A 20,495-nucleotide genomic window follows, 5' to 3' on the forward strand; every position below is an offset into this window, starting at 1 on the left:
TAAAAAAAAAAAATGATCCCAGCACAATGGAACGTGCATAGTTCTCTGCATACCTGTCCCACAATAACCTCGCATTGGCCTTTTCATTCCTTTCTTATGATCGGCACAAAAGCCTGGACTCTTTTAAACAGATCACCGTGTGACAAACTAAGCTCAACAAACCACCGTACAAACAAACTCCACCCAAGACGGAGGCGCTCGCCGCTCAAGTGTGGGAAGGTGGCTTAGTGGAGGAGCCGGAAGCAGGGCGGCTGGTCGCCACTGATCAGGTCCCGCGTTACGTAACGGCCTTTCTGAGGCAGGGGCCGGGCGGCTCAGCGACAGGACCGAGTCCGTGAAACGCTGCCGGACAAGCCGATGAAATCCACCGTTCCGTCGCCACTCTCGATAAAAGGGAACTTGTTTGGGAGGCGAGGAGGCCAGAGGGCCGCGAAGGCAACAGATGTAGAAGACAGCCTGCGCTTTGAGTGACAGTGGCCTGAATGCGGCCCCGCCCACTTCCCCACGGAGACTCCCCCCCGGCCGAACAATGTCTGCCCGCCCTTCCCAGACCCCGCTGCAACACTTTGCATATTCATTCATTATCACATGACTTCGCCCATTCTTTCCACCCATTGTCCCTGCATCTGCCAGCCTAATGGTGCTGAGACGGAGGGACAATGGGGCTGAAGGGGACAAGCTGTGTATGGAGGGGGTTACGTTTTTCCTTTTCTCATCCCACCACAACCCCTCTGTTGTGGAGGGGAAATAAAACAAAATCCTTTGAGTAACAGTGAACTTGACTTACAGAGGAAAAAAAAAAAATTATTAATAAGGTTATCTTGGTTATAACTTTAAATCAGACCTACAAAAGCAAAGAAAACACCTCCTCAGAGAATCATTCGTTGTTGCCAATATTTTATGAAAGAAGGTGAACAAAAGTTACATACATGGTTTCAAGACTATTTGCTATAAAGTTCATATTTCTGGTGAAAAAAACAGCTTCTTTGGAGGCCACACAAGAACTTTCTGATTTTATTATTACTCAGACTCTCAATTTCAGAAGCCAAGTGGGGGGAAAAAAAAAATGCATTTCCTACAATAAACTTTACTAAAGAAGAAAAAAAACCTGCCCAACAATTATAAATAATATGTAAACACCCACATTGAAAATCTCTGCTTTCAACGGGGATCCCCCCCCACCAAGGCAGATCTTCAAGGAATAAAGCTACGTGCTTCTGAGTAGACCGCGTGGACCGAGGCACACGCAAAAAAAAAAAAAAAAAAAAAACCCTTCAATAATTTACTAGGAATAAAGCCGCTATGTGGAGGCCGCAACTTTTGCCCGCGTACACACAGAGCACTGCATTTTCAACATTACCTACGCGTGAACGGCACATGGATTGAGCAGTGAGCTAAAGAAGATGGATTGAGGAAAAAAAAAAAAAAAATAAAAAGGTAAAATGAAAAAAAAAAAAAAAAAAAAAAAAAGCCTAATAAATTACAGTGTAAGGCAATACCCTGAGTAACAGAGGCACAGAGGGCAAGAACCATTAATGCAGAGGAGAAGCACGGGCGTAAAACTGGCACTCGGTACGACGGATCAATCCAAACTCAAATATTCGGCCAGCCTACCAGGCGAATCGCAGTAGTGTTTCGTGCTAAAAAGTCCTCAAGCCCCGGTACCTTCCCCGCCCGACACACGGAGAGGGGACGTGGCAGCAGCAGCGGGTCAAAAATTAAGGTTGTCCATGCCAACGCCCTGGCACTCGATGATGTAGGTGTCATTGTTGGCATTTTCATCCTCCGCCTTGTGTATCGCAAACTTAGCCTGTGAACATGAACATTACGAACGTAACTATGCACGCACACACACCGCAGCACGACAACACTTGGACTGTGGATACGTGGGTTTACCTTGGTGAGCAGCTCAGCGACATGAATTGCTGTCTGTGTGTGGAGGGTGATCGGTCCAGTCCGCATTCGGGATGTGCCTTTTGCTAAGGCCATGAAGACAATGAGCTACAAAAGCAAAAAAAAATAAAAATAAATAAATAAATAAATAAGAATAATAATAATTAAAATTTAGATAAATGTGAAAGGAAGGCAACCCCGACTTCATATTATTGCACTTGGAACAAAATTTTTTTTGAAGCCACAGACCTGGTCTTGCAAGAACTCATCCACGCAGCCATTGTGCCTGATGTTCCTGAGGAGCATCTCCGCCGCCTCAATGCCCACTTTATCAGCGTAGACGCCTACACAACAACAAATCACATCTCATATTCTGATCCGGCCTTTATAAAAAAGGTATTATTTTATACACGTGCACAGTACCGCACTGCTGTTATCTGTAATGTGTCGCCCACTAGTGGCCAAAAGCACGCACTGTGCGCTCCGAAAGGTCACGCCGGTACAGCCATGACACGGAACGACACCGACTCTGTGACGGAAATCACCAAAAACAAAAGCCCTGGAGCCGACTCACCTTTCTTCCCCAGGGCTGAGCCAGCAAATATACAGCCGGTGGAGGACTCGGCGATGATGCTGTAACGGTGCAGAGGGGGAAAGAGTGACTCACTGGCGGCCGCGGATCACGCGCAGATAAGCGGAGGCCCACTCACATGATGCCGTTGCCATTCCCGCAGGCCTTGTCCTTCTCCTGCAGCGACTGGATGTTGATGTACAGGTCCTTTATCTCTTTCCTGATGGCACGGACCGCCGCTGTTGACATGTCCTTCGCCAACTAGGGGGTGGAGAGAAGATTAGGGTTACCGCCCACAGACACGTTCTAATCTATTAAAATCCCAAGACGACTTCCTTATTACCAACTCATAAAAAGAGGTGGAGTTAAATGTACCTTGGAAGGGAGGACGCCAGCCACGAACGCCCTGCCGTAGATCTTCGTGATGTTGCCCCGCTCGGTCATGTTGATGGGGCTCAGCTCCTTCACCGGGTTGACCTTCACGAGCACTTCACCGCCACCTTTAGGGTAGTAGCCCCTGTCGAACGACCACAATGAGGTGACACCGTTTCTTCAGGTAACAGGTCGTGTACAGGAGTCACATGACATACCTCATCTTCAGATCACAGTCAAAGCGCACTCCAAACTTCTCCACGATGGGCTTAAACACCTACAAACAAAAACAAATATTATATATATATACATACACACACACACACACACACACACAAATATTGTACTATTTACTTTTAATCTACTGAAATATACATCAGTTCCAGACCTTGAGTGTGTAGTCGATTTGTGGGGCCATCTCCGCGTTGGTGCCACCCTTCAGACAGAGTTCCGATGGCCCCTCAGCAAACAGAGCGCAAGGCAGGGAGACCTGGAGCAGCAGACTCACACTCCTGAAGAGATACCGATCGCACCAGGTGGCCAGAAAGGGAAAACCATGGGATGAAAAAAAAGGAACCGTTGCCCAAACTCAAACATACGACTTTTATTAGTAATTATTAATAACCAACACGGGCAATTCAAAACAAGGAGGTGAAAATAGGGGGGGTACGCGTCTCACCCGGCCGTCTGTGTGTCGGCGACGTGATTGCCACCCTTGATTTTCCCAGGGGTGAGGGTGACTTCCGAGGAGCCCACCACGGCCCCCTCCAGATTCCCATCGCACATGTCCCTCACCAGCTCCAACCCTAACAGATGCTGGGGCCTGGCGAGGCGAGGGGGGGGGGGTGCAGGAGGGAGAGACAAAAAGCGGCTGCTGTTAAACAGAACGAGAACTTAACACCGTCCGACGAAAAAACAAAAACAACAAAAAAAAAAAAAGCCGTCAAAATAAAAGTCTTTCCACTCGACGTAACAGCGAGCTTAAATAAGAATTTAATAAAAGTTCTGCTGCTCGTTAAAAAAAAATAATAAAATAAAAAGAAAATTCTTGGCACCGATGAACGAAGGGAGGGTGGGAAATCGTGGGACGAGGGAATGGAAACGCAGTCGCTGTAACAAAGTAGCCATGTGCTTCCCGGTCAACTAACAAAGGAGGCCGCGAAAAGCGGACGGGGAGCGGCCCCGGGGACCCCCAAAACGGGCGAAATAAACCCCAACAACAACCCGGAGGGCGAAGAGGGCCGACGGGACGTTTAAAAATATATATATATTAGGGGCGCGGAAAGCGAGGCGGAAACCGGGACGCGGGGTGAAGGGGGACGCCGGCCGGGACCCCGCAACTTTTCTTCCCCCCCACGGAAAGGTCCGAGCTCGGGCTTTTGCGGCTTTACCTCAGGCCCGGGGTGCTCCTGCCCGCCCGGATCTTCTGGATTTTGACGGCGGCGCCGTGGACGCAGCCGAGAGCCGCGGACGCCCGCAAAATCTGTCCCCCCTTGGAGCGGCGGCCGAGAAAAAAAATGGGGAAAAAAAATCGTTAGAATAGGAATAATAAAAGCACCCGACTGTGCGGTTCTGGTCGCGTTTTACTCACCCCCTCCATCACGCTTCCGTCCACATCCAACGCCGTCGCGGCCATTTTTCGCCGGTAGAGAATGGCACCACTTGATCGTAAACTTTATCAGCGACCCCGGTGAAGGCCGCCCTGGCCGGACAGCTCCGCGGCGACGCTAATAATATTAACAATAATAACAATAACACGATGGTAACCGGCAGCCGAGAGTCGCGACCGCCAACTTGAGAAAAAAAAAACAACAACACAACAGGCCGGAAAGCGGCAGGTGCTGATGCGACGCTCGACCCACCCCCCTCCGGGAACCGTCCCGACGCAGCGAGGTTTTGGGTGCGAGTCCTCGCCCCCTCCTTAAATACGCGGACCGCGCTGCACCGGCCGCGCATGCGCAGACGCCGCTCGCGTCGCATTGTTATGGGGAAGTTATGTCTCGCACTAACAGTAACTATATCATTTACATTGCGCTGCGGGACTCCGCCTTCTTCGTTAATAACGTCGCACCCCCCCCCACCCCACTATTTAACACCATCGCCTTTGGGGTTGACGCAAGGCGGGCTCGTTTGCAACAGAATAAAAGCAGCACACGCAGAATCGACCAACTGAAGCTCTTATTGCTGTTGGTTCGTTCGGCTTCAGGGTTGCCAGATTACGGAGAAACAAACTAAAACATACGTGGCTCCCCTGCATACTCTCTAGTTGTCCAGAGCGCGGAGCGAATACAACGCAACTCCCGCGAACGCTCCAACGAGAAGCGTCGGTGTTTAAAAGCCACGACCGCAAATGCAGCCCACGCGAAACGAGCCGACCTGGCAACCCGTCTCCGCCTCGGCGTGCCCCCGCCGCTCGCCTCCCGGTTGGCCGCCGACGCGGGCGGGACGGCGACGCCACGTCCGCCGCGGGGACCCATCGCGGTAAACATGGCGGCGGCGTTCACCGTGCGAGGCCCATTCACGTCGATGCGGCGCCTGGTACGTCCCGGTCCCGTCACTCGTAACCCGAAATGTCGCGGCTCCGAGCTTCCTGTCTGCCAGCCGGCTACGTGTACGGTCACCCGCAGCTCGTCACTGGCACGTTTCGTGGTTTAATCAGTTCGTATTTTAGTCGAACGCTGGTCTTTCGTGGTGAATTTGTTTTTCGGTTTAATTGCACCGTGTGCTCTAGGTGTCGTCGCGTCACCGGTACCGGCCCTGCTGCCCCCGGGTCCAGGCGGCGGCGCGTCCCGTCGTCGTCGTGGTTCCCCGCGGCCTCCCCGCTGCCCTCCCGCAGCCCCGGCGGTGCTTCAGGACGAGTTACGGTAAGCGGCGGCCCGCTCGTCTGCGTCTGTCCTTCAGGGGTTCCGGGCGTTTACTCCGCGTCTCTCCTCAGCCGCAGGCGGACCGGTGCTGCAGTTCAAACTCTCCGATATCGGCGAGGGAATCATGGAGGTGACTGTGAAAGAATGGTACGTATTTCAAACCTCTTCGTAGGTGCATTTTAGTGAAGACGTTTCCATTGCGGTACCCCCCGCATTTCACAAGGGGGCGCTATAGGCGTCATGGTTGATGGTTAAGTGAAACATTTTTTTGTTCATCCTTTGCGCCCAATGTTTTCCTAGGTATGTGAAAGAGGGCGATAAGGTTTCCCAGTTTGACAGCATCTGTGAGGTGCAAAGTGACAAGGCGTCCGTTACCATCACCAGCCGGTACGACGGCGTCATCCGCAAGCTCTATTATGACGTGGACACCATTGCCCTGGTGGGATCGCCGCTTGTCGACATCGAAACGGACCCAGGGCACGGTGCGTGCTCGCCTGAGGACGGTGCGTTTTTGACCGAACGTCCCGCTGACATTCGATACGCTTCTTCCCTGCAGAGGTTGCCCCAGAGAAGGATGTGGTGGAGACGCCTGCCGTGTCGCTGGACGAACATACCCACCAGGAAATCAAAGGCCTCAAGACACAAGCCACGCCTGCCGTGCGACGCCTCGCGATGGAGAACAATGTGAGCATTTGAGCGCCGTGGCGGCCGTGGCGAACCTGCAGGCTCGCCAATGGAATGAGGAAGATTCAGCACGCAAGCCGGACCAAAACAATTGTTCTTTTTAAGCAATGTGATACTATTACATTTACGGCATTTAAAGTGAAGTGATCGTCACATGTGATACACAGCAGCACAGCACACGGTGCACACAGGAGTGAGCAGTGGGCGGCCATGACAGGCGCCCGGGGACCAGTGTGTGGGGACGGTGCTTTGCTCAGTGGCACCTCGGCGGATCGGGATTCGAACCGGCAACCTTCTGTTTACGGCCTTATCCAGAGCGACTTACAATCAGTAGTTACAGGGACAGTCCCCCCCCTGGAGACACTCAGGGTTAAGTGTCTCGCTCAGGGACACGATGATAGTAAGTGGGATTTGAACCCGGTTCTTCTGGTTTATAGGCGAGTGTGTTACACATACTGGACCGGCAACCTTCCGATCACGCGCCCTGTGCCCGCTAGGCCAACGCTGCCCTACGACGATGAGACTCTAGCAGCTCGAGACGCGCCGGACAAAGTAAAATGTTATTAATATGCACATTTTCTGCACATTCTTAGTGTTAAGAAAACTACGTCGTGTATTTGCTGAGCTGGATTTTCTGTGTGCCTGTTGCCACTAAATGGGGCAGCGGTGGCCTAGCGGTTAAGGAAGGTTGCCGGTTCGAATTCCGACCCGCCAAGGTGCCACTTGCGCCGTCCCCTCACAAACTGCTCTGCGGGCGCCTGTCATGGCTGCCCACTGTTCACCAAGGGTGATGGTTAAATGCAGAGGACAAATTTCACTGTGTGCACCGTGTGCTGCTGTGTACCACAAGTGACAATCACTTCATTTATTTATTTAAAAAAAAAAAAAATAAATTTAAATCTAGACTTGCTCATGGACACGATGGTAGTAAGCGGGATTTGAACCTGGGTCTTCTGGTGTCTAACCCACTAGGCTGTTTATAAACGTCGCGAACCGGCAGGTTGCCGGGCCAACTGGGATGGACGGTGCCGCTTGGCTGAAATGTGGGGAGTGGAAAATAAAATTCCCCCATCACTCCATCAAAGGCTCGACGTTGGCCGCTGTGGAGACGCGGTTGCCACGGCTAAGGGCTGAATGGAAGGGATCGAAGATGTTCCGGCGCGAACCTGTGTCGTATTTAACCACGGGCCGCCGCACGGCGCCTGATCCTAAACGCAACCGATGGAAGTGAGCGGCTTTAAAGTTTTCGACAAGTGTTCGATCTGTCTGTTTTCACAGCAAACAGCGTGCCGCACATGAATGTGGGTGTGGTCAGAAGGCCCCAGGGGTCCGTTTGTTGTGACAACAGGGGCGGGTGTCCGGTGGTTCCTTTCTAGGATTGACTCTCGACTCTTAACCCCCCCATCCAGATAAAACTGAGTGAAGTGCTCGGCACCGGGAGAGATGGACGCATCCTTAAAGAAGACATCCTCAACTTCCTGTCGAAACAGACGGGGGCCATCCTGCCCCACCAGGAGATCCGGCCGCCCCCCCCGCCCCTGACGCCGGCGCCCGCCGCTCTCTCCAAACCCAGAGAGAAGGGGCTCCCATCGGCCCCTCAGCCTGTAGCCCCCAAGCCAGTCTTCACCGGGAAGGACCACACGGAGCCCCTCAAAGGTAGCTGCACGGCGCCGGTTCTGTTTATAAGCCAGAAGGCGGCAAGCGCCAGAAGGCTTATAAATAGGGTGGTAGTAGCCTAGCGGGTAACACACTCGCCTATGAACCAGAAGACCCGGGTTCAAACCCCACTTGCTACCATCGTGTCCCTGAGCAAGACACTTAACCCTAAGTTGCTCCAGGGAGACTGTCCCTGTAAATACTGATTGTAAGTCGCTCTGGATAAGGGCGTCTGATAAATGCTGTAAATGTAAATGTTTCTGAGGCCTCGTTCCCCGTGTGAACAGGTTTCCATAAGGCGATGGTGAGGACCATGACTGCCGCTCTGAAGATCCCACACTTCGGCTACTGTGACGAGGTGGACGTGACCCAGCTGGCACGCCTGCGCGCCGACCTGAAGGACGTGGCCAAGGCCCGTGGGGTGAAGCTCAGCTTCATGCCCTTTTTCATCAAGGTGCGACGCCACTAGAATTTATTGGGGTTTTTTTTGTTTTGTTTTTTTTGCTGGAAAATGGCATGATATGTGACGTCCAGGGGTGATGACGTGTATTTTTTTATTTTAATGTCATCTGAACAGGCGGCTTCGCTGGGCCTTCTCCACTTCCCCATCCTCAACGCCTCTGTCGATGAAGGCTGCCAGAACATCACTTACAAGGTGTGATTTTAGGTTTGTGTGCATGTGTGAAATATACAGCGGTGCTTCCATAAAAAATTTGTGCAAAACCAAAGGCCGTATTTCTACCGAAATGTGTTCACTTCTCTCCTATAATGATTGGAACGTTTTACATCATGTGACCTGTAAATTGTGGTTTTGTGAAATATGCCATTTTCTAATATAATTTCATGTGAACGTGAACATTTTTTTTTTTTTTCCTGTTTGCAATTTCAGTTTGAAGACACCCCTAATGTGTTGGTAAAAAGTGAATTTCTCCCCTGATGTGTCCTCAGGCTGCTCATAACATCGGCCTGGCCATGGACACAAGCCAGGGTCTGCTGGTGCCAAACGTGAAGAATGTCCAGGTGCTGAGTGTGTTCGACATCGCGGTGGAGCTCAACCGACTGCAGGCCCTGGGAGCCTCGGGGCAGCTGGGCACGGCGGACCTCACCGGCGGCACCTTCACCCTCTCCAACATCGGATCGGTGGGTGTCGTCCTTCGTGGGCCTACGCTGGTGGTGTGGTGTTTCGAAATGTTTCTAAATAATACAATGTCATTTTTGGTTTCTTTCAATTTAATTTTGCTCTTCCTTCGTTCACTCAGAGGTGCTTTAGGATTTGTGAATTTTGGGTTTTAAAGTTTATTGATTTTTTTAAAAAAAAAATGTTCTTCTTGTTTGCGCTAGATTGGAGGCACGTATGCTAAACCGGTCATCCTACCGCCTGAGGTGGCCATTGGCGCTCTGGGAAAGGTCCAGGTTAGTAGTGAGCAGTGGCCAGCCGTGTGTGGGGACTGTACCTTCATCATTCGCACCTCGGCGACCTCCCGATTACGGGTTTAGGCTACCACTGGCCCGATAAAAGCATCAAGGCTTCCAGGACACTGTGTGTGGGACGTTCTTTGCGAATTTGCCTTTAAAACATGCGTTTAATACATTTATCCACAGATCTTGCCCAGGTTCAACTCCAAGGACGAAGTAGTCAAAGCCCATATCATGAACGTGAGCTGGTCTGCGGATCACAGGATCGTCGACGGCGCCACCATGAGCAGGTTCTCCAACCTTTGGCGGTCCTACCTGGAGAACCCGGCCGCCATGGTCCTGGATTTGAAATGAGCGGAGGCTGCGCTTGCACAGGGAGCCCCGCCCGGCGGCGTTTCTACATCAGTTACATGATGCCCTGCCGCCCCGACGCGGTTACCGCGCCCCTGTTCGTCTTTTAACTCCTCCCTCTCCACCGCCCAGCCGTTACACAGGTGGCGGCACACTCATAAGGACACGGTGTCACTCACGGACTTGTGGAAGTCGTATTTAACAGCCATTCGTTCGTCTCTGTGTGCTAATATGATATGAGGTCTTCCCTGGTTGCCTTACTGAAATTTAACGGTTACACTTTAGAAGATGCTGGACGTGGGGGGAATGAGAAGAACTCATATGTAGCTCATATGACAACACTAGATTATTTAGAGAACTTTGTGTCCCCTAGCACAGCGTTATTATAATGATGATAATATTTTTATTGTTTGTTTGATGTCCATTCAAGCTCCTGTTATGCAGAGGTCACTTGGTTGGTTGTGGTGATCAACCGTTACGTCTCGGTGAGGCGATTTTTCTCTAAGGTGGTAAAATCTCTTCTCCCTGTATGATCAGTGTTGGTGAGTTTAAAGAGTGGCTCACGTAGATCATGTCAACCAGAAAACCAGTCACTCTTCTCTTTCAGATGTGTGTGTGTGGATCTTGACGAAATAAAAGTTTGTTTGTTTTTTTTTTTTCCAATTTAAAACATTGCATTGCTCGTATGTTCCGTAACCCGGATAATCTATAGCACTAATAAGGCACATTTTAAAATGTATTTACAAATAAGAAAGCATTCATGTACGCTCAAGTCCTATTTTATAAAGTAAAGAGTGAAAACCATAATGTTTCTTATTGCACCAACGCATATTTTGGTTTAAAGTTTCGTAGTCTGTGTAATATGCCCTAGAGCACACGTGTCAAACTCGGATCCCATAATGCAGTGCGCACTTTGCAGACATCTGTAGTTTGTTGTCGCTGCTTCATGTCACTGGGCCATAATCGTGTATCCGTATGCGGTGGCCCGTGAGCCACGAGATTAACACCCCTGTTCTAGAGGCCTCGTCTGTCTGGAAGCCTGTTTGCTGGTGTAAAACGTGGACCGAAAACATTAACCAGCCTCCTGGAGACTCATGTTGCTTATTTAACTTTTATATTTTATGGAACTGAAAGGCGAAAGTGAAGCACAGCACACGGTGACATGTGTCCTCTGCTTTTAACCCATCACCCCTGGTGAGCAGTGGGCAGCCAGTGTGTGGGAACGGTGCTTTGCTCAGTGGCACCTCGGTTGTTTGGGATTCGAATCAGTGATTACAGGTCTGCTTCCTTACTGGCTATGCCACCACTGGCCCAGTGAAGAACTGGTTGTCGGTCTCCCCCAACTCTGTAAAATAACGAATGATCTCCTACAAGCAAAAGTCTACAGATGGAGAACAAGAGAACAGAGTCACTTCATCTACACACATCATGTCATTGCTTCATATATATATATATATATATATATAGAGAGAGAGAGAGAGCCTTGAATGGTTATTCAAGGTATAATTAGTGCACAATTCGTGTATAAACACAGATTTGGAATGTCATATGTCTATAGCGGTTAAGGAAGCGGCCTCGTAATCAGAAGGTTGCCGGTTCGAATCCTGATCCGCCAAGGTGCCACTGAGGTGCCACTGAGCAAAGCACCGTCCCCACACACTGCTCCCCGGGCGCTGGTCATGGCTGCCCACTGCTCACTCAGGGTGATGGGTTAAATGCAGAGGACAAATTTCACTGTGTGCACCGTGTGCTGTGCTGCTGTGTATCACATGTGACAATCACTTCACTTTAAAAAAAATAATTGAGGGCATCTTGGATGCAGGGTGGTAGTAGCCGAGGGGGTAACACGCTCGCCTATTAACAACAACATTTATTTCTTATGTACCCCAAAGTCACATACAGTATGTCTCAATGGGCTTTGACGGACCCTGCAGTTGACCCCCCCCCCCCACACTTGACCCTTCTGCACACAAGGAAAAACCCCACACAAAAAAAACTCTAGGAGAGAGAAAGAAAGAAGGGAAGGAACCTTGGAAAGTAGTGATACAGGGTAGATTGACCCTGTAAGTGGTGACAGTGCAGTGATGACGTCATCCTTTATTATGGGCGTTGTAAAAACGTCCTACAGCCACATATTACAGCTTTATTTAAGCCTGAGTCAGTCCAGACTAAACGAGTAGCGGCAGACCCAGCGACCATAGCACACGAATCTCCTCATCTGCTCGTTTTAAAAACGTTAGTGAATAAATTTCCCGGGTTCTGCAGCCATGCAGCGGGAGAAGCGCGTCCCCCGGCGGGTTGGAGGGGTAAAGCCCAGGGGCAAGGCGGCGCACAGGGCCGAGAAGAGCACCAGCCCGTCCCGGAGACACCCGCGATGAAGGCCGTGGCGGAGGAGAGGCAAGGCTCTGCGGTGCGAGCTGCACAAACTCGTGTGCTTCGTGGCCGTGGAGCTCCGCCGCGGACACTTTCGCCGAGTACTTGTTCAAGAACCGCTCCCGGTTTACCACGAGTAGGTTGCCAGACGTCGATGCAGGAACTCTCACTCTGCTCCTATACAAGTAGTAACGATAACAAGCAGCATCAGTCTTACTTTTGACACCACTGTTATTATCATATTGCTTTAAAGTAACAGTTGCTGCTGATTTTAAAAAATCGTTTTATATGTGCGTACAAACAGCGGAACTGGCAACAACGCGTTCGTCTTCCTGCGGACTATATCGCCCCCTGTCGGACGTCGTGGCGTCAAATTATTACCAGATGAACCTGTTCAAATGTAATGATCATTATTATTCTGCATCTGCTCCAGTGCGATGTGAAATGTAGTACCGTCTCATTTTCTCTGCAGCTTGCCAGATGTGATCTTGAATAAAAAAATTTCAACAATGTTGTTTGTGAACGTTTTGTAGTGTAATTGAAAAACTTGCATTATATCTTATTGCCTCACTTTTGTCATGATGTAAACAATGTAAATTCAGACAAACTTTTCCTGTAACTACTGGCTGTAAGTCGCTCAGGATAAAGGCCACTGTCTGAAAAATGCTATAAATTAACATACATCCACATTTACTAAAGTACCCTGTCGCCAAACCTCTTCCAGCAGCATGCATCGGGGGACAGCTGATTTGTGCCAACTGTGGCATGTGACCCTCGCTATTCCCAGTGTTATTCCATGCTAAAATTAGACCAGACCCGCACAGAGTTCCGCTTCTCAGGAGCAGGCCAATGACAGACACAGAAGGGAGAAGTTAATGTGCACAGAAACAGGACTGGTTAGTGCAACTTGGGAGCTGTAAAGAGATTTTTGAAGGCCACTCTGGGTCGGGGTGACAAGTGTCACAGCCACATCATGACAAAGGTAAGTTCTGGTTTTTATCTTTACCACGGCAGAAATGTGGATGTTACGTGCACGTATCAGAAAAGAATAGTAAAGTTAGCTCAGAAGAAGTTTCCCCGTCTCGGCCCAGGGTTGACCTGGTAACAGTGGGCAGCCTTGCTTTCCCGTATCCAGCCCGCCTGGGCTCCCCCTCACCATGACAGGGGTGGCGGCATGCTTTGGATCGGTCAGCTCCATCAAGGCTCTCTGGGAAACAAGGATCAAAAAAAGCAAGGAGGACCTGCAGAAGCAGAGAGACTTGAGAGACAAGGCAGCGGTGGGGAGGTGAGCGAAGATCATTCCTGAACAATTATTTTTAACAAAAAGGAAGACATTTCTCTTTGTTTTTGACCCTCTAGGCTGACCGGAGCGTGGGAGGATCGGATAACGCTTGCCAAGTTGAAAGAAAGAGTGTACACAGAAGAAGGTCGGCTCATCTTGCGGATAGAGAAGGAAGAATGGAAGGTATCTGATCTTATCTAATGATCTTCTCGTCTGAAAGCAACGTGCTGGTGACCCTTCAGCATCTCACCCGGACGGTTTATGTTGTAACGCTGACAGACTCTGCCTCCAGCTTTGGTGCAGATCATCCAGCTTCAGGAGTGGCAGCTGCACCGCGTAGGCCTACAGAAGATCCCGCATTTCATTGGCAGCTTTGAAAACCTCATAGTCCTGGACCTGTCTCGAAACGCAATCACAGAGATCCCCAAAGAGATTGGTCTGTGACCCATGGGTTTCAGCGCACGTCTTAATATACGAACTGAATTCCTCTGTGTTTAAATCGCGTATTGTCCTGCGGTCCAGGAAAGCTGACCAGGCTCCGAGAGCTGCTGGTGAGCTACAACCGGGTCAACAGTGTCCCGGAGGAGCTGGGCTGCTGCGAGAACCTGGAGAAGCTGGAGCTGGCAATGAACCGGAACCTGGACGAGCTTCCATCTCAGGTACCGGCAGACCTAGCTGCTTAAACAGGTATGAGTGGTGTTACGTCCCCGGTCTAGGGTCAGGGACAAAACAAATGGGACATATGAGTATAAACTCCAAAACGACGCAACAACACTTAAGGCTAATCTTTTATTACAAACGAAGACATTTAAACAACAACAGAAACACAAAACAGGTCTGGGCAGTCTAAGACCTATCTTCTCGTCCTAATCCTTCACTTCACCAACAACATTCTTCTCTACCAACAACAGTCTATCTTCCACAAACACTCTCCTCCTCTTTTCACCAACTCTCTTCTCTTCACCAAAGCAGCCACCATTTTGAACCCTCTTCCTGATTACAGCCCACCAATCACGGCAGGAAGTGGGAGGAGTCCAATCATGGCTGATGAGGAGCCACCCTGCAACATTACACAGAAAGAAAGAGAGAGACACACACACAAACACAACAGAAAACACCCATAGTCTGTCACGGGACGTCACACCCCCACCACCAAAAATCAACGTACTATGTTGATTCACCCAAAAAAAAACTAAAAAGCCCGTGACAAGGCATCAGCCAAAACGTTGTCCGTCCCACGTTTGTACTTAATCTCTAAATTGAAACCGTGCAAAACCAAGGACCAGCGCATAATACGCTGATTTGTGTTTTTCATCCGAGATAAAAACACCAGGGGATTGTGGTCAGTAAAAACTAAAACAGGTTGTGCGGTAGACCCAATGTATACTTCAAAATGTTGCAATGCTAAAATCAGTGCTAGCGCCTCCTTTTCAATGGTGCTGTAGTTCACCTGATGTTTTAAGAACTTTTTTGAGAAGAAGCAGATGGGATGATCAACTCCATCCGCATCTTCCTGTAACAGCACAGCCCCAGCTCCAACAGCCAGATATGGCGCTTTTAACGTTCCCCTATTATGAAAATGTCACTTTGTGACACTCCCCTAGCCTGTCTGTGGTCCTGATGTGGCTAGAAATAACGATAGGTGTAAAGAGTGTTTTGGTCGTTCTGCTTCGCCTTTCAGAGAGGTCGGACCTGGAAAATAGTCCCCTTATGACATCGTAAGGGGAAAGGTTACCTCCCGTTTCTCATGCTCTTTCCACCCAGAGAATTTCCCGGCCCTCCCCTAAAAAGGGAACTTTACCGACCATCATGGCTTCGAAACGCTCAAAGCATTGCAGTTGCTCGGTGACTGGATGTAAAAACGTTCTGTCACGTGAGGCTCTGAAGAACCAGTGGGTTCATTTTATTTTTATGGAAGAATGACGACACGACTTCCTGTCTGTGCCAAACATTGTCTCTGGTGAATGGTGTTGGTGATGTCATTTCCACGAATAGCTGCTCTCCTCCCCGTCCCGCCTCATTAGCATTTAAAGCAACAGACACCGGAACGGTGCGTCCTGGGAAATGTCATTGTGGGACTTCGGAAATTCGGAAAGAAGACTCAGATAGAATATTAGGGGACACTAAGACCCATATAAAAGCAAAGAAATTTCATTTCATGGGACCTCTGGGGCAGTGGCGGCCTAGCGGTTAAGGAAGCGGCCCCGTAATCAGAAGCTTGCTGGTTGGAATCCTGATCCGCCACGTCCTCACACACTGCTCACCAAGGGTGATGGTTAAAAGCAGAGGACACATTTCACTGTGTCACCGCGTGACGGTGTGCTGTGCTGCAGTGTTTCACAATGACAATCACTTTCACTTTTTTTTAACATATGTTTCCATTAAAGAATAAAGCAGCAACTTCTCTTCTAGTTTTAATGAAGGATAAATAAAAACGGCAAAAACAATCAGCCCAAATAATAAGTCCTCAAATCCATTTCCTTCAGCTCGGCAATCTCAAGAAGCTGTTCCACTTGGATCTTTCCATGAACCAGTTCACCGAAATCCCGGACTGTGTAGTGAGCCTGCCGGCCCTGGAGTGGCTGGACATGGGCAGCAACCAGATCCAGAGGCTGCCCGACGACCTCCACAGGTGCGCCCCGCGACACGCACAGCGCCGAACGTTCCCCGCGTCGTTTCTAAGGTCCGTGTGCTCGCGGTGCAGGATGGACAAGCTGCACACCCTCTGGCTGCAGAGGAACGAGCTGGAGTACCTGCCCGACAACATCAGTCGGATGCGGAGTCTGGACACCCTGGTGCTCAGCAGCAACAGGCTGCGCGATATTCCTGGATTAATGGAGGGCATGAGCAACCTCAGGTAAAACCGCGGTTCAAATATACTACATTATATATATATATAATAAAAAAAAACAGGCTGGCATTTCATTTCGCAGGTTTGTGAATTTCCGAGACAACCCTCTGACGTTAGAAGTGTCCCTGCCTGACGCGAACGCCGCGCTCGGCGAGGAAGACGACGACCGGGAGATGTTCGGCCGCGACTTCATGCACCATTACATCAACGAGTCGCGGAAACGAGGTTACGCCGTACTTAATGTGCACTGTGTGCACAGATGACAGCAGCAAAATAACGTTCCTTCACATATATGGACTAGAGAGCTGTTGAAGTGTTCCGGTTTCATGACGTTTTTTCACCGTGTGTATTGCAGCGTCTGGGGACATGTACACGTCTGTTCTAAATGTGACGCTGGAAGGAGCACCAGAGTCAGCAGTGTCCCTGTGACCGTCCTCCATGTCCTCGTCTGCAGTCCTGTCATGCTACAAGCTTCCGCCAGTCTTGTCAGTGTTTGTCGTCTTCTGTTGTAGTCTGTCTGCCCCCCCCTTAACGTTTTTAAATATAGAACAATTTTGCCATATGAATTATAAGGCTCTCCATTCCATGCCTGGTCAAGATGTTGGTCCCATCATTCTTGGGCATAGACAGGGACTGCGGTTAAGAGCACGTTTTCCAGGGACACGTCTCTGCTGGTGTAGTAGCACAGGCCGGAGTCGAAGCCTTTTTGCCGCAGGTAACGCACTCGTCCGTAATCGATCAGGAGCTTGCACAGCCGTCCTATGTGCTCACGCTCCTCTGCTGAAATGGACCTACAAAATAAATAAATAATTAATATATGTGTGTGTGTGTATATATATATATATTTATATAACTTAGGGTTAAGTGTCTTGCTCAGGGACACGATGGTAGTAAGTGGGATTTGAACCTGGGTCTTCTGGTTCATAGGCGAGTGTGTTACCCACTAGGCTACTAAAACCCGTGTGTGTGTGTGTGTGTGTGTGTGTGTGTATATATGTGTAATATATATATATATATATATATATATATATATATATATATATATATGTGTGTGTGTGTGTGTGTGTGTGTGTGTGTGTGTGTGTGTGTCCCCATATGATGTCGTCACAAGGAGAATTTTTTTATTCTGGAAAATCGTGGACACGACTTCCCGTCTGCACCAAACATTGTGGTTGGTGATTGGTGTTGATTTCACCAATCACCCGCCTCTCTCCTCCTCATTAGCATTTAAAGCTACAGACGGTGAAACGGTGCGTCCTGAGAAATCACATTGTGGGACTGGATCAAAGTGGCCGTTTCCAGATACAGTACTAGGGAGTGATATAAAAGCAAAAAAACATTAATGTCAGGGGACTTTTAAGAAGGTTGACCCAACTACTCACTCATCCAGTCTGTCCGGCGGAGCTTCATCCACCTGCTCATGCTCTTCTTCCTCGACAATGTCCTCCTGAGAAACGGCACGGCCTTTGATAAAGCCGCAGGTAGCCCAGCTGGACATGCGTCGGAAGGCCGAGAACTCTGCAGCTCCCAGGCCTCGCTCCCTGAAGAACTCTTTGCCGACATAGTGCCTCCAGTCGCAGCGGTGGTGGCAACACAGGGCAATGGCCACCCCGGACACCGCCGTCGGGCTGGAGTCCTGCAGTTTTACCCGTTTGCTTGGTGGCCGGTCAGCACCCTCAGGCGTGTCCCTTTCTTCCATCAAGCACCTCAAAGCCAGGTCTGTTGAGGATTAGCGAGTGGACGGTGAGCAGGGATTTCAGAAAGTTCCATGTCTTTTTTTTTTTTTTTTTTTTTTACCTGTTGCCGTCCCACAAAGATGTTTTCCCACTCCGACCACAGGAAGCGCTCTCTCCCTCAGGAACGGGACTCTATCTGAGAGAAAACATTATGAACACATCACGTAACTGTTTTACTGGTAAATGTGCAGGTCTAATGTCTGAATAAAAATAAATTTGCAATGCTCACTTAAATCAAGGTGCTGAATATCCACCTGAAGCCTCTCAAACGTGGAGTCGGCGCTCCTGTGTTTCCCGTCGACCTTAAAACAGGCGCGAAACTGATTGTCAATTTCCAGACACGCTGCTGTGGTCCTACCTGCAAGAGCCTGGCAAGGGCGTACTTTAAATCGGGTGCTGGACCTTTCCACAAGAAGAAAGTGGACGTCCTCTGCTCCTTTGAGAGCCGCGTCGATCCAGTGAGACAGCTTCCCTTTCCCAGCTCCGAACTCGACAACACATCGGTTTGGCCCGAGCAGGTTTAAAGCTTCCATGTTCCCCAGAATGGACGCCTGTTACAGCGGCCGTGAAGTCAGGCAGTGTGCCGGAATTCAAATCAGTGCTGCGATTTTTCTGCGTGAGCATTACCTGCTGCTTGAGATGTTTGGAAGCAAAGTCTCCATTCTTCGGGTCGCTGAGGGGTCCACAAAGAGCCGGGTGGGACAGTATGTTTTCCTTGTGCTTTAAATTTAGTCCTACGTAATGGAAGATATGGGGGAAAAAATTAACACAATAACAGGTATTTGCTAGCAAACAAAACCAGGAAATATTCTTAGCCTCCATTCACCTTTAATTGCATTTTTAAGTTTTTGGATGAGAAGGTCCAGCTCTGCTCTGGTGCGGTCAGTGAGTGGTACCTGGGAGCAAATACACACACAGTATATTTTGCATCAAACTGCAGAGCATTAGTATGAAGCCCCCTAGGGGTCATGTAGAAGAAAAAACATTTAGGTTGAAAAGTGGTAGGAAAAAAAAAAATGATGTGACGATCCAAGCGTCCTGTTCTGAGACCTACTGGACGTGAAGCACAAGGAAGTAGACCTTATACAGTACCAAGTAGGTTTTTAATTCATGCCTGTAACGTTTAAAAGTTTGCGGCATAACTTTGCATGTCACAAAGATTCTTAGTCAGCATGGCGCCCACAAAATTAGTGAGGGACTGGGAAGAGCTGGCCTAACGGGTAAGGAAGCGGACCCGTAATCAGAAGGTTGCCAGTTTGAGTCCACTGAGCAAAACAATGTCCACAAACACTGCTGTACTTTTGTACATTTCCCACTTGTGGGACTAATAAAGGATCATCTTATCTTATCTTGCTCCTCGGGCACCTGTCATGTCTGCCCATTGCTCACAAAGGGTGATGGTTAAATACAGAGGACACATTTCACTGTGTGCTGTGCTGCAGTTTATCACAAAGCTTGCTGGTTCGAAGTCCCCACACACTGCTCCCCGGGGGCCTGTCATGGCTGCCCACTGCTCACTAATGGTGATGGCTAAATACAGAGGACACATTTCATGTTTCACCATGTGCTGTGCTGCACTGTTTCACAATGACAATCACTTCACTTTCGATAACTACAGTTTCACTTTTGGAAGGCATCATCAACATGCTGCTGGAGAACGTCCTCCTCCTGCTGCTTCACATCCCTCATGTCACATGACAAGTTTTTTTTATTTATTCTTCTACCACCTCGTTTTTCCCTACCACTTTTTTAACCTAGATAATTTTTTTACATTAGTACCTAGTACTTGGAATATAATTTTAGTGACCTCATTAGTTATTGCTTCCTCGTCACCCACTGTTCCAGCATTAACGTCCTTCACGTAGTAAACCTGTTTTGAAGACAAAGTTGTTGTTATTTTTAATGTGAAAGATTCGCGGAAAGGATCGAGGTGACGGGTTTAAAGCACTTACAGGTTTAGGCTTCTCCTTTGCGTTACATTTCTTCAAGTGTTTCGCCAAACTGTCTTCATACACAGTGCTGACCAGGAGACACGGTATGGCCGCTTATGAATTGCTCATGACATTAAATGCTTTGTGCATTTGTCGACTTACTGCTTTGGGTCCAACGGGCAGGGTATCCTATTCCTCGGACTGTCCTGGTCCTGTTGCAGCAGCAGGAAAACAGACATTTTTTTTTCTTTTTAAAGAGTCGCACACAAGTTTGCTGAAATGACAACAGCGGCGAGCTTCCCCGTCCGTCACTCACGGCGTTCGCGTGTTCGCCACAAAATGTTTTACGGCCGCCGACCACCATTTTGCAGTAGCGCCTCTTTTTCTCCACGAAAAAGCAACACCTCCCCGGCAGAGGCGCGGACACGCCGTCCGCCACCGCGACCGACGCCATTTTTCTTCCCGGGCACTTTAATTCTACGTCACGACGCGCGCGCTGGAACGCCGGTTACCAA

The 20,495-nt window shown here is 49.4% G+C and overlaps 4 protein-coding genes across 13 annotated transcripts; 2 read left to right on the plus strand and 2 right to left on the minus strand.

Annotated features, from left to right (window-relative positions):
- Positions 1-880: 880 nt before the first annotated feature.
- On the minus strand, positions 881-5,900 carry rtca (RNA 3'-terminal phosphate cyclase). 2 transcript variants are annotated; one of them, XM_029001828.1, is made up of 11 exons: positions 4,428-5,900; positions 4,228-4,319; positions 3,516-3,659; positions 3,225-3,348; positions 3,055-3,113; positions 2,840-2,981; positions 2,604-2,725; positions 2,468-2,526; positions 2,143-2,237; positions 1,897-2,001; positions 881-1,810 (listed from the first exon to the last, which is right to left on the minus strand). In XM_029001828.1, the coding sequence occupies exons 1-11, from the start codon at positions 4,470-4,472 to the stop codon at positions 1,712-1,714; spliced, it is 1,086 nt and encodes a 361-aa protein (XP_028857661.1). In that variant the 5' UTR covers positions 4,473-5,900; the 3' UTR covers positions 881-1,711. The 2 variants fall into 2 exon arrangements, with proteins under 2 accessions (XP_028857661.1, XP_028857660.1); XM_029001827.1 differs by having other exon boundaries at positions 4,228-4,328.
- On the plus strand, positions 5,239-10,430 carry dbt (dihydrolipoamide branched chain transacylase E2). 2 transcript variants are annotated; one of them, XM_029001826.1, is made up of 11 exons: positions 5,239-5,374; positions 5,568-5,700; positions 5,772-5,847; positions 6,001-6,182; positions 6,257-6,384; positions 7,794-8,040; positions 8,328-8,494; positions 8,618-8,695; positions 8,989-9,180; positions 9,382-9,453; positions 9,643-10,430. In XM_029001826.1, the coding sequence occupies exons 1-11, from the start codon at positions 5,324-5,326 to the stop codon at positions 9,808-9,810; spliced, it is 1,494 nt and encodes a 497-aa protein (XP_028857659.1). In that variant the 5' UTR covers positions 5,239-5,323; the 3' UTR covers positions 9,811-10,430. The 2 variants fall into 2 exon arrangements, with proteins under 2 accessions (XP_028857659.1, XP_028857658.1); XM_029001825.1 differs by having other exon boundaries at positions 5,287-5,473.
- A 2,547-nt stretch (positions 10,431-12,977) lies between these two features.
- lrrc39 (leucine rich repeat containing 39) lies at positions 12,978-16,875 on the plus strand. 8 transcript variants are annotated; one of them, XM_029001736.1, is made up of 9 exons: positions 12,978-13,162; positions 13,272-13,465; positions 13,540-13,645; positions 13,742-13,898; positions 13,985-14,121; positions 15,949-16,094; positions 16,167-16,319; positions 16,396-16,538; positions 16,669-16,875. In XM_029001736.1, the coding sequence occupies exons 2-9, from the start codon at positions 13,338-13,340 to the stop codon at positions 16,740-16,742; spliced, it is 1,044 nt and encodes a 347-aa protein (XP_028857569.1). In that variant the 5' UTR covers positions 12,978-13,162; positions 13,272-13,337; the 3' UTR covers positions 16,743-16,875. The 8 variants fall into 8 exon arrangements, with proteins under 8 accessions (XP_028857569.1, XP_028857568.1, XP_028857567.1 ...); XM_029001735.1 differs by having other exon boundaries at positions 16,396-16,875; XM_029001734.1 differs by having other exon boundaries at positions 13,316-13,465; positions 13,755-13,898; positions 16,396-16,875.
- On the minus strand, positions 15,864-20,434 carry trmt13 (tRNA methyltransferase 13). The gene is made up of 11 exons (XM_029001727.1): positions 20,297-20,434; positions 20,143-20,192; positions 20,002-20,068; positions 19,857-19,919; positions 18,876-18,945; positions 18,677-18,783; positions 18,433-18,600; positions 18,279-18,351; positions 18,111-18,185; positions 17,696-18,032; positions 15,864-17,104 (listed from the first exon to the last, which is right to left on the minus strand). The coding sequence occupies exons 1-11, from the start codon at positions 20,432-20,434 to the stop codon at positions 16,924-16,926; spliced, it is 1,329 nt and encodes a 442-aa protein (XP_028857560.1). The 3' UTR covers positions 15,864-16,923.
- Between the last annotated feature and the right edge of the window lie 61 nt (positions 20,435-20,495).

This window comes from Denticeps clupeoides, chromosome 13 (assembly GCF_900700375.1).
Source record: "Denticeps clupeoides chromosome 13, fDenClu1.1, whole genome shotgun sequence".
Taxonomy (NCBI): Eukaryota; Metazoa; Chordata; class Actinopteri; order Clupeiformes; family Denticipitidae; genus Denticeps; species Denticeps clupeoides.